We start from the raw sequence: 12,528 nt of genomic DNA on the forward strand, positions 1-12,528 counted from the left end.
CATGACACAACAGTACAGGTTTGGTTATGATGTCAAATGTGCTTTAGAAGAGCTTGCTTTAATTGGTCTGGCCAAGATACCTTTAAAGTGAATGGTAATTTGGGATACTTAAACTATTTTTTTATATTCAGGTGGAGACAATTTATAAAGTGATTTTCAGGAGTTGGCGTGCAGCACTTTATGAAAATCAGGTCTCCTTAAGGTGTCAGGTTGGGCACCTAAATTCTTGAAAATCTTGTCCTCTATTCCTAGCTCATAGAAATAGAGATATTTTTAATAAGCTTGAAACAAATAGACAAGGGGAGATATTAAATGGAAATGAGTGGGTATTCAGATTAAAAAAAAAAAAAAGCCAGAGATAAATTTGTGAAATGTTAATGCCCAATAAATGGGTACAGATTTGAAAATATTGATGTTGGGTCAGAGAAGAAGGAAGATTTTTTTTTTAAATATTAGTTTCACAAAACAAATAAAGTGGAATAAAATGCAGGAATTAGTTTATCTGAAAAATATTTTCTATTTATTTTATATGTGACTCATGAATGTGACTAATTGCTTTGAAAATTCATCCTGTCACCATGGATGTAAGCCCAATCAAAGACTTTGTGTAAAATTTTCACAAGTACCTAAAGCACCTAAGTGAATTAAATGCTTTTGAGAATTTCATCCTTAGTTCATAACTGCTGCTTCCTGAGTCTGTTGCGAATCGGTGAAGATGCCCAGAAAATGGTCTGTCACAAGTAGCATGGCTAATGTATTTTTTTTTTCTGAATTTAAGACTTTTTAAAAATGGATTTTCCCAAGCAGGGGTGGATTTACCAAACATGACTGTATTTTCAGTAGTAGTTTAGCTTCCTGTGAATATATTCAAATTGCACAGCTCTTGTTGGCCGTACTAAAAGCTGTCCGTAGAAAAATCTCTTCCCTCTCCAGTGCATAGGTGTACTATTCTATCTGGTTAGAGAGCATGTTTTACCATGGAACTTACTTTCTATTTAACAACATTGATAAATAGATCATGCCAGTGTATAATGTTTTGTCTCTGGCCCATTGTTGGTACTGGTATTATTCATCTCATAGGCTTTAATTAGGGGCCACCAAATGAAATTAATAGGCAGCAGGTTTAAAACAACACACAATCAACCTGTGGAACTCCTTGCCAGAAGATGTTGTGAAGGCCAAGACTATAACAGGGTTTCAAAAAGAACTAGATAAATTCATGGAGGATAGGTCCATCCATGGCTATTAGCCAGGATGGGCAGGGATGGTGTCCCTAGCCTCTGTTTGCCAGAAGCTGGGAATGGGTGATGGGGGTTGGATCACTTGATGATTATCTGTTCTGTTCATTTTCCTCTGGGGCACCTGGCCACTGTGGGAAGACCGATATTGGGCTAGATGGACCCTTGGTCTGACTCAGTGTGGCCGTTCTTATGTTTAAATTACCTATTACAGTTACTTGCATATTTGTATTTAAATTGCTATTGGTGGCCAGCCCATTGGGGGGGCGGGAGGGGGGAGTTAAGCCTTAGCAAGGGAAGGGTCTACTTCAGGCTTTCATGGAATTTTACTTTGCATGTGTTCTTGTGGAGAGGAGGAAAATTTAACTTAATCTAATCAAACAAATTTGTAATTTAGAAATTCATTTGATAATACCTGGACTAAAAGATGTGGAAATATATAGACCATGAATGAAAACATGTAATACCTGGATTCTCAAAGCTTCATAAAAGTATAAATGGAGGGAGGTGGGGAAGATTTTTTGAGATGCATGCTGACAGGAGATGTAATGGGTCACCCTTTTTAAGGAGATGTTGGAACGAACCCTAATTTGACAGTAGGTCATCTTGTTGGGTGAAAGTCTTTACTTTTGTTAATCTTTACCAATCCAAATTATTGAAACTTCACTAGCTACATTTCCCATTGTTGGTCTGGCTGCGCATACATTTGTAGGTTGTCACTTTTTTGTTTTCTATCCTATTCTTAATTTTTCTTTTTGTGAAGATGACTTTAATTGGTTGCATAGGTTGTTAGTGGGGGCAGTTGCCAGGGGGAAAAAGAAACTGATTTCTGGTATAGTTGAGGCAGAAGCATTAGTGATGTAATGGTTAGAGCAGAGGTTCTCAACCTTTTTCTTTTGGAGGGCCCTCCATCATGCTATAAAACCTCCATGGCCCACCTGTGCCACAATTATTGGTTTTCTGCATATAAAAGCCAGCACCAGCATTGGGGGTAGCAAGCAGGGCAATTTCCTGGAGCCCCATGAAGCTACATTGCTCAGGCTTCAGCCCTGGGTGGCAGGGTTCAGGGACCTGGGCTTCAGCTCCATGTGGTGGGCTTTGGCTTTCAGCCTTGGGCCCCAGCAAGTCTAATGTTGGCCCTGCTTAGAGGTCCCCTAGGGGGCCCCAGACCGCTGGTTGAGAATCACTGAGTTAGAGAATTTTATAAAAGCAGCACCGAGTAGTGATCTCTCCCTTGTCTTCTCCTTGCCTCCCTCAACTCCAGCTTTTTGAGGTGTGCTACAATGAGAAGTGGGTGAAATCAGTGTGGGTATAAACAGGATTCATATAGTGACAAAAACTATAAAGGTCTAGTTTTGTTTGGTCAATCTCATGATATAAATAACTTAAAAGAATTTTGTGGCTTAAATTATTTAGTGTCTAAATAACAGTAATTATAAAGTTTTTATAGGAAACTCTGTGTATGGTTTATTTAAGAGTCTATAGTGATTGAGCTCATCTTCACAATTTAGTGTGTGTGGCAACTGTTGCAACTTTGTAGACCTGCTAAAATACAAGTTAATAAAACCTACTTATAAATATGTTTGGTTTGATTTTTCTTGAGTGTTTGTCTTTTACTATAACTGTGGTGGAGACTGTTCATAGCCAGGTGGGATTTGGTGTTTCTGAGCACTACATTAGCTAGCTATTAGACTTCAAGACGAACACTGTGAAACTAGTAATAGTACACTCATAATACATACAGATCTATTTATGCCTTAGAAAATAAATCTGGAAGATCAAGGTACTTTTTCCTTATACATGATACAGGTCTGTCTCATCTTACGCTGGGGTTACGTTCCGCAGTCAGCGCCTAAAGCGAAAATCACGTATAGTCAAAATTACATTGAGTGTAATGGCAGGCGGAATCGCCTGCACTACAGAAACAGTATTTAAATTATTTTTCTCTTTTTTTGTTTTGTTTTGTTTTTGCCAACCGCGTAAAGCTGAAATCGCACATGTAAAATGCGCCTAAGAGGCGACAGACCTGTACCTCAAAACTTCCTCACAGTGATGTTTCTTGGCCTTTCTCTCATGATATAGACCCTATTCATGATAGTTTCACTGGGGGTAGAGATAAGATAAGAATTTTCAGTTGCATTTGTTTCTAAAGGGGTTAAAAATCAATATGGTAAGCAGATAAGTTGTCTATAATATTTTGTTTTCTTATGGCCAACTTCCAATTTCACTTTCAAGAGATACTGCCATGTAGATTAAGTATGAAGGCTGAGGTAGCTTAACAAAGGGTTTTACACAGTGTAATGTGAATAGAAATAATTTGGCCTTTTTAAAATTTCGGTGGAGTGGCTTCATTAAAACACTACAGTATATCTGGATTCAGCCAATAGCAGTGAGCTAATTCACAAGAACCTGGAAGTGAAAGACGGGGGAATTTCCTTGGGGGGGAAAGGAGGAGGTTGTTTACACACTTTCTCTTTCTCATCTTAAACCGTGAGAGAACTTGTTGAGCCCAACTGCTAATCAGCCCATAGCCCTTGTAATATTTTATCCTAGCTGATATAACTGCTGATGCTGTTGTAAGGAATTCCTAATAATTTGATAGTTCATAAGGCAGGAAGGGCCCACAGTTATCTAGTCTGACCATCTGCATAACATGGAACTTCCCTAAAATAATTCCTGTTTCAGCTAGGGCATGTTTAAAAAAATAACCAAATCATGATTTAAAAGTTGCCAATGAGGGGGACTCCACCATAGCCATTAGTAAATTGTTCCAATGGTTAATTACCCAGACTGTTTAATTTTTTTATCTTATTTACAGTCTGAATTTCTCCATCTTCCACCCTTTGTATCTTGTTATAACTTTGTCTGCTAAATTGACGAGCCCACTATCAAATTTCTGTTTCCCCTGTAGGTATTTGTGGTTAGGGCTGAAATCACTCCATAACCTTCTATTAGTTAAGCTTCATTGATTGATCGCAACAATAATTGATTTATTAAAGAAAGGAAATATTATCTGTAGTTAGTGAATTAAACTGATTGTTTCTGCAACCCAATGTCTCCCATAATTCTTGATGTCTGGACTGCTCTCTTCTCTGCAGCTCAGAGGTGGATGAAAGATTTGCAGCCGCATGGTCTGGCCACTTGACCTCAGCTCCTGCTTGCTTCTAGATTCTCTGCCTCCATGGCAGTGTGCAGCTGTGTGCAGCTCCTGCCTTCGTGTCTGCCTAAGGGGGTTTTTCTTGTCAAAATTTAGGGCAGTGGTGAGCTGTGATCTCCTCCCAGGTCAGTTTTTAGCTGGGTGTTGGAATGCCCCTGGAGCCTCAGCTGCAGTGCCTCCCTCCTGGTTCCTCTGAACCATCCAGGTATGGCAGAGCCACCTAAAACACACTGAATGAAATCCAAATGATGCTCTGTCTGAGAGACTGCTCGCCAGACAATGAGTTGTGCCCAACCTGCACCCAGCCTTCTTGAACCTAACTTTGTTAGATTCCTGGGGCCATGAGTCAGACAGGCTTGTGGGATTCTCTATACACCAGAACAGCTGTGACTTCAACATTGGGGGGGAAATGGACAAGGAGTCTGTAGGCAGAAGGGGGAGAGGCTCTAAGGATGAGGAGGATCCCAGTTAACTCATTCGGTCAAGTCCCAAGTGTTCCCTGGAAGGCAGACTTGCAGAGTCCAAAATCTTCCCCTGCCCAAGTTCTAAAATGGGTCGTAAGCACAATGGGGGAAAAAAAGCAGGGCTCATAAGCACCCCCTTACTTCCCAGTTTGGCCAGGCGGGCTCTAGAAGCTTTTCCCCTCTCCTATCTCTAGGTGGATCCCAGTAGCCAAGGACTGTGAGATCTCACAAAAGCACTTAAGGCTCTCAGTATGGCTAGCTCCAACAGGCCTTATCAAAGCCACTAGAGAGCTTGTATGATCTCTAAGCGAGCTAAAGAAGCTAAAAAAATCAGTAAAGTAGGGGAAGAAAGTGTAAAAGACTTAGGAGTTATGGGTCCTCTGATTCCTCCTCCCTTGCCCTCTTCCACCGAGGATGGTGAATTGCTGGGCTGTGACTCCGATCAGGACGGGGGAAAGACTCAGCAAAGTTTTTTCCAATTGAGAAATTCGATGAATTAGCCTTGTTAGCAGTGACCCCCACACTTGGTAAGGCAACTCCCATCTTTTCATGTGCTGTAATATATATGCTGCTTACTGTCTTTCACTCCATGCATTTGCTGAAGTGGGTTTTATGCCCAAATAAATTTGTTAGTCTCTAAGGTGCCACAAGGACTCCTCATTGTTTTTAAAGTTGAATCTGTGATTCAGATTCGGCCTGAACAAAATCCCAAGAGTAAGCCTTTGAGCAAATTTCTCCCCGCCTCCCCCAAATCCTCCCCTGAGGTCACGATTCGTCTACACTCCTCTTTCAAGGAAGTAATAAAGGATGAATGGGATAGGTCAGAGAAGGACATATTAACAAACATGATCTTAGGTTCTGTAAGATCCAGGAACCAAAAATTGCAATTACAGAGATATGTAAGATTGTTGCTGCCATAGCGTCCCTGGCTAAAAATGTGGTTATCTCCTCAGAAGGGGAGTTCTAGCCTAAGGACCCCACTGATAGAAAAATGGGGGCCATTCTCAAAGAAAAGTTTTAGGCCTCTTCAGCCTCCCTCAGGGCGTCCCTAGCAGCTGCTTGCATTGCAAGAGCATCTCTTTCATGGCTAGAAGATCTTTGATCCCTCAAGTATGTAAATCACCCTGATTTGGGCTCTGTTTTAAAGAAAGCTTTTCCTGCCAACAGCATTCGTTGCTGATGCCACAATAGATGTGATGAGATTCTCCGTCAAAGCCATGGTCTCCAGCTCAGTGACCAGGTGCCACCTACAGCTCTGTCGCTGGATAGCCACTGGAAGCAGGTGCTGTGCAACAACGAATTTAAGTGAGAGAGAAGCTAGACATCTAAATAGTCTCTCCTGATGCTACACCATATTTTTGAGAGAGTACAGACTGGCCTTCAGACAAGGGTGTTCTTTTGCTTTCATCCTCACAGAAATAACAGTGAAGAGACAGCAGGTTCTCCATAGGAAAGCTGTGGAATAGTGCTGCTCCCAAAGTCTATGACCAAGGCTACATGGGTCTCCCCCTGGAGCTCAAGCTTGTGGGCAAGAGTTCCCACTTTGTGGAGGAATGGGCTGCTTCAACCACAGACCAGTGGGTCAGGGAGATAGTGGGTCAGGAATAGTCCCTTGAGTATGGATTCCATCTCAAACGACCCTGTAAAGAACAGCTTAATCCAGAAGGAGATTTCTTACCTTCTGTATGGGAGTAATAGGGAGCATTCCCCCCAGAAGAAAGATTCTCGGGATTCCACTCCATTTTCTTTATCGTTCAGAAGTGTATAGGGGAAATCCGAGCCATTCTAGATCTCAAAAGGCTCAATAAATAGATAAAGAAAACTAAGTTCCATATGGAGACCCTAATCTCTCTGGTGTCATCCCTGTCCCATGAGGATGAGGCGGTGCTTAGAACGTACTAGGTACTAATCCAGGGGGTTCTCAAACTGGGGGTTGGGACCCCTCAGGGGGTCGTAAGGTTATTACATGGGGGGGTCGCGAGCTGTCAACCTCCACCCCAAACCCCACTTTGTCTCCAGCATTTATAATGGCGTTAACTATATTAAAAAGTGTTTTTTAATTTATAAGGGGGGTCGCACTCAGAGGTTTGCTATGTGAAAGGGGTCACCAGTAAAAAAAACTTTGAGAGCCACTGGTCTAATCCATGTAATAACAGAGGACTTGGAAGCTCTGAGTCCTTGGCATTTCAGATGGAAGACTACAAACAGGGCACCCTGTCTCCTTTTGGACTCTGAGTTTGAGAAGTTTCAGGAGAATGATAGGGTTGGCTATAACTGAGGGACACTCTTGAAGTACGTGTGTATGTTTCAGAGGCATTCCTCAGAACAGTTCAGCTCTGAGAATCTTGCCCACTCCATGCCTCTTTAGGGCTGGAGGGATTGGGGTTAGAGAACCTGGTAATTAAGAGGCTGTGAGTAGTGCAGCTGCTGTAAACCTGTACCGGCAGTGAGGGGGACCTTTCAGTTCCTTCTGCAGATTGGGCCCTAGTGACGTGGGAAGAAGCTGTGTTGCCTTTCTCATAGGAGCAGAGGGAAAGAGGAGCCCCCGGAGGTATGGGGTTTTGAGGCTCCCCTTCTCCTACTCCTTGCAGGCAATCTACAAATTAACACTTGTAGATGTGATTCCACCTCTTTTTCCCTAAGATGCTTTGATCAGCAGAAAGATGGTTAACAAATTTGACATTTAAATTACTGGGCATCTAACTCCTACCTAACTCCTAACTGAGATCAGTGTTCACACATCTCAAAGCTGCTATTGCAGGCTCCCTGCAAGACTAAAATAGACTTTCACCAAAACAGTCTAGTCAGGGCTATCACTGCCACCAAAAATGTCAAAAGTAATGTATTAATGCTCATGGCTAGCATTTGAGGCTCCTAAGAGCAGGTATCAAGTATCAGAGGGGTAGCCGTGTTAGTCTGAATCTGTAAAAAGCAACAGAGGGTCCTGTGGCACCTTTGAGACTAACAGAAGTACTGGGAGCATAAGCTTTCGTGGGTAAGAACCTCACTTCTTCAGATGCAAGTAATGGAAATCTCCAGAGGCAGGTATCTGAAGAAGTGAGGTTCTTACCCACGAAAGCTTATGATCCCAGTACTTCTGTTAGTCTCAAAGGTGCCACAGGACCCTCTGTTGCTTTTTAAGAGCAGGTAAGCGCCCAATGAGCCCAAGTCTGGTGGGTTGGTGATTGGCCCCCAAACTTAGCCTTCCTCAGTCTCTCTTTTCCTGGTCTTAGCTGTGAGTGTTCATCTGAAGGGGTTTCAGTTGGCTATAGGTAATGGGAAGCAGAAGGGCTTGTGGGGCTACAGTCTTTTCCCACTGCTGCCATTTTGGCAGTTCACAACCACAATCTAAACATTCATTATGACTTGCCTTCAAAATTAGACCAATAGTAGTGCTCAAAGATGATTTGCTCAAGAGACCTACTGAAAAGTGGAAACTCCTTAACTAGGTACTTCCTGAAGCTACTTCTTTTGTATGTTAAAGAACAAATGCCTTGTTTTTCTGGAGAGTAACGTTCTCCCCTTATCTTTTCTAAACGTGGAAAGGAGATTCTTTGTTCAAACCATCCTAAGAAGCTTTTCTTTTTTTTTTCTTTCTTTTTTTTAAATACAGCTGCAAAAGTCTAGGCAGCCTCTAGCCAGCAAAACAGTGTTGATGGTTTTCATCCTCTCTGTAGGAATCTTGGTGATGAAGGGCAAAATTTCATCTTGGTTTCTTGTTAATATCCTCAGTATCGTAGAAGTCCACGTCACATATTTACCATAAATATTTTAGCTACTTCCTAGTTTTGTTTGAAGCTAATACTTTCATAGCACCTTTCACCAGAGGCTCTAATTGTGCTTGATATCAGAGGGTATTTTACAGATGGGAAAACTGGGGCATGAGCCTGACTTGTTTATGATCATACAGCAACTCAGTGACAAAGATAGGAATAGAATCAACTCTCCTGACTCAGTCCCATGCTTTAAATACTAGATAATGTTGCTTTTTCATGGCAAAAAAAATAATTACCCTGAGTCTTCAGATACTACAGCCAGTTACTTCCACTTTTTCACATCTGGTCTAGGTGACTAAAAATCACGACTGAAATTTTTTATTTAATTGTTGTATTGAAATATTGTTGTTTGTGTTGCTAGTTCTTGAGCAATTTAAGACCATAAAATCAGATGAAAGTAAAGTGTTTTATTTCCTCATAGTAGAATTTCATATTTTGGAGGTTTTTTCCTACTAAAGTGTGGCACTTAAGATGCTCCTCTGTGCTGAAAAAGACAAGTCCAAGGCCTCATTAACATCTTTTCTGTAAGAACACCACAAAATTGACAAGCAAATATCCCACACAATTTGCATCTGACACCACTTTCTGATATATCAAACTTCCCCAAGCCAAAGTTGAATTGTTTAGACTAGGCTATACTCTCCATCAGGGCTTGCATTTGAAGTAATTTGCACTTGTGTGCTTTAAAGTCACTGAGGTGGAAAAATCCCACTTGGAGGAGCTGAATTTGAGGTTATTTTTGAAAATTTTAGCCCGTGTAACCAAACATTAAAAAAAAAATCACAACCTTAATATATTGAAAGTCTTAAATAACTTTTAACAGTGAAGCAATTTGGTTTGGAATGATGGATGTTTTGCCTCTAAGTGAAAATTTCTTAATAAATAAAATTTTCAACTCCTACGCTACAAATGCTTACATGTACATGCTTTGTTTTCAAGCATTTGAGTAGTCCTGTTTAAGTCAGTGAGACTGTTTGTGACAAATTACCTCTCTGCTTAAGTGCTGGCAGGATCAAAGCCTTTCAATATTTTGTTTTTGTCTATAACAGTTTTGTAAAAATCAAATAAGATACCCTCAGGCATTTAAAAAAACCACCATGTGTTATTTCATTATAGCACACATTTTCAAATGCATTTTACAAAGTCTCAACTGGATTTAAATCATAATTATCTTAAAAACAAACAAACAAACAAAAAAACACTCCCCACACCTAAAGAATTTAAACAATTTTAAATTGCCTCACCCTGAATTTGATATTTTTAGGTAAAATAGTGAAGTATAGCATAAATGTTACATTACGTACATTTGCAATGACCGTTTCAATATCTCAAAATACCTTTTCTTGTGTTTTTCAGGAGGCCCATACTAATACGTCTAAAGAACTTCTAAAAACTATTTGTCAGAATGTTAAGGATGTCTTCATATATGATCACCCTCTCCCTTTTCCAATGCAAATTGTCAAAAGAGCCATTATATCTCTTAAATGGTGGATTAATTTCTGGATTATTACAGTAATTTAAAAAAAAATGCCCTTTTGAATAGGAGAAATGGTTGTCATAGTAGTTAAGCATTTCATTTTTTATTTGTGTATTTACATCCTTGTTTATAACCTTTCATTTTCTGCATTGTTGAGTCATAATTCCCAGATGAGTATTTATACTCCTGATCAGATTGCAGTGAATTATAGAGAGCCCTGATTGACATGATTTTGTTGAGTTGAGACAGTTTGCCTAGAAGCGAGGGAAAGATGTGGACTTGAAGACACTACAGACTTGAAAATCACACTTTTGAATATTTTTCAAATCTACTATTGTTACAAATAGCCCCTAGGATTACCGTAATGAAGATTAGAGAGGGAAAAAGGTTTTTTGTTGGTTTAGTGCAATTGAAAGCACTTTGTGCATATGCAGTTTCACTGTTTTCCCTGTACAGTTGTTTTTACCTATTGTTTGTATGGTTCTTATCATAGCAAGGTGAGGAGAAAAACTAAAAACAAAAATGCACAAAAATTGGCAGGATGACTCAAGTGTGTGTAATACTTAAAACTGAAATGTGCATTTCGTATTGATGGTGTTGCTTTTAGATGGAGGCTGATTTGACCGATGAAGGGAGAGTTTAATTTCATTCTCAGATATGTACATATGTGTTGCCAAGAGGATTAACAGAGTAAAAGCAGATTAAGTTTAAATTGTCACTTGCATTGTGTGAAAAATTCAATTAGCAAGTGTCTTTTTTTCAAGTTTGACCTTTTTACAGGCTTTATCTTTACAGTTTTCCGGATACTTTGCCTACCCCCTTGGCTTTCTAGGGTGCCAAAAGAATTTCCTAAACTTGAGTTTAGGTTGTATACTTGATGAAGGATGGGGTGAATTTGCCACATAAAGCTTAAAAATTGTGAATAAGTATAGAATTAAAAATATAAAACATGGCACTGTTCGTTCTGGATTAAACCTCTCAGAAAAGTTTCATTATTGTCATCTGCAAATGGCAATAGTTACAAGTTTCAGGAGTTGACAGACTAATATTAATGTGAAATAAACATTTTTCAGCCAATAGCACTGCATAACATATTGTAGGAGCCTTAAATTGTTAACCAACAATTAAGTACAATTACAAGAGGACCAAAGTGTCAGTGACTTCCTATTTGATTAAAAAAGTGTTACATTTTTCAAGGAATAATGCAGGGGTTTTCAAACTGGGGGTTGGGACCCCTCAGGGGGTTGTGAGGCTCTTACATGGGGGATCGCGAGCTGTCAGCCTCCACCCCAAACCACGCTTCGCCTCCAGCATTTATAATAGTGTTAAATATAAAAAAGTGTTTTTAATTTATAAGGGGTAGTCACACTCAGAGGCTTGCTGTGTGGAAGGGGTCACCAGTACAAAAGTTTGAGAACCGCTGGAATAATGGAAACTCAAGTGGTCTGACGTTTTTTTCTGTAATTTTTTTTCCTCAGGTGGCTTTTCCACTGTGTTCCTGGTGCGTACCCATGGTGGAGTACGCTGCGCATTGAAACGAATGTATGTTAATAATGTGCCTGACCTCAACATTTGCAAAAGAGAAATAACAATTATGGTAAGTAAAGCAACTATTTGATGGTATATAGCAGGCATGGATTTGAATGGAAATTTTGCAGTTTTACTTTTCTAGAGGGGTGAGATTAGGAATATAGATATCCTCTACTTTTGGAAGATGTAATGTGACTTGTGCTTTAGTTACTTTTAGCTGGTCAGGGAGTAGAATTGGATAGAAATTCTTGTGAACCCCTTCTCTCTCAAAGATGGTTGCTGCTTTTGTGGCTGCGGCTGGGATGCACTGAAAAGATAAATATATAATAAATACTGAGTGAAGAGGTGGGAAAAAATCTTGATCTCTGATTCAGGGTATCTAGAGTGACTGATCTGTGAAGGTGAAGTGCAGGCACCTTTGCTGGTGTTACTGCAGCAAGCCAAGGCCAGTGTGCAAATGCCTTAGGGCCCAACCTTGCATTATTAAAACTAATTTTTTAGCAATCTCAGTATTAGTATTTCTATTTGTACGCCAGTAGCCTGTTAGAATTTCTTCATTGAACACTATTGTTTCCTGAAAGCTATTGCTAATGTGTTCATGCTCTTCAACCTTCTAACTACTAGTTAAAAGGTTTGAGAATATGCACATTTACTACACTTGTCTTATAAGACACTCTCTTCCATGTATAAAAGAGAATATGCACACTATCTCCCCCCCCCCCCCCAAAAGCATATAACATCTTTCTACATTTTTTACCCTGTGAATCATGTGAAAGATCCTCTCATGGACTGCCTCCTTTCCAAACCTCAGAATCATAATTCCCCATATCAATTAAAGTGTTGCATGTAACAAGTAACATTAAAACTGTTCTAAAGTATAATTCTG

The 12,528-nt window shown here is 40.0% G+C and overlaps 1 protein-coding gene across 4 annotated transcripts in view; it reads left to right on the plus strand.

The window, feature by feature from the left end:
- Window positions 1-12,528, plus strand: part of BMP2K (BMP2 inducible kinase) — a 109,350-nt gene that overhangs the window by 20,803 nt on the left and 76,019 nt on the right. For 3 of the 4 annotated variants that reach the window (XR_006175918.2, XM_008175613.4, XM_042856378.2), the window contains exon 2: window positions 11,591-11,709. Coding sequence is in view for 2 of the 4 variants with exons in the window: in XM_008175613.4 (XP_008173835.1) it covers window positions 11,591-11,709 (119 nt within the window). In the remaining 2 variants the exon portion in view is untranslated. Of the gene's footprint in view, window positions 1-11,590; window positions 11,710-12,528 lie in introns of those variants that run through there. The other variant, XM_042856379.2, reaches the window with a different exon arrangement.

The sequence above is a fragment of the Chrysemys picta genome, chromosome 5 (assembly GCF_011386835.1).
Source record: "Chrysemys picta bellii isolate R12L10 chromosome 5, ASM1138683v2, whole genome shotgun sequence".
Taxonomy (NCBI): Eukaryota; Metazoa; Chordata; order Testudines; family Emydidae; genus Chrysemys; species Chrysemys picta.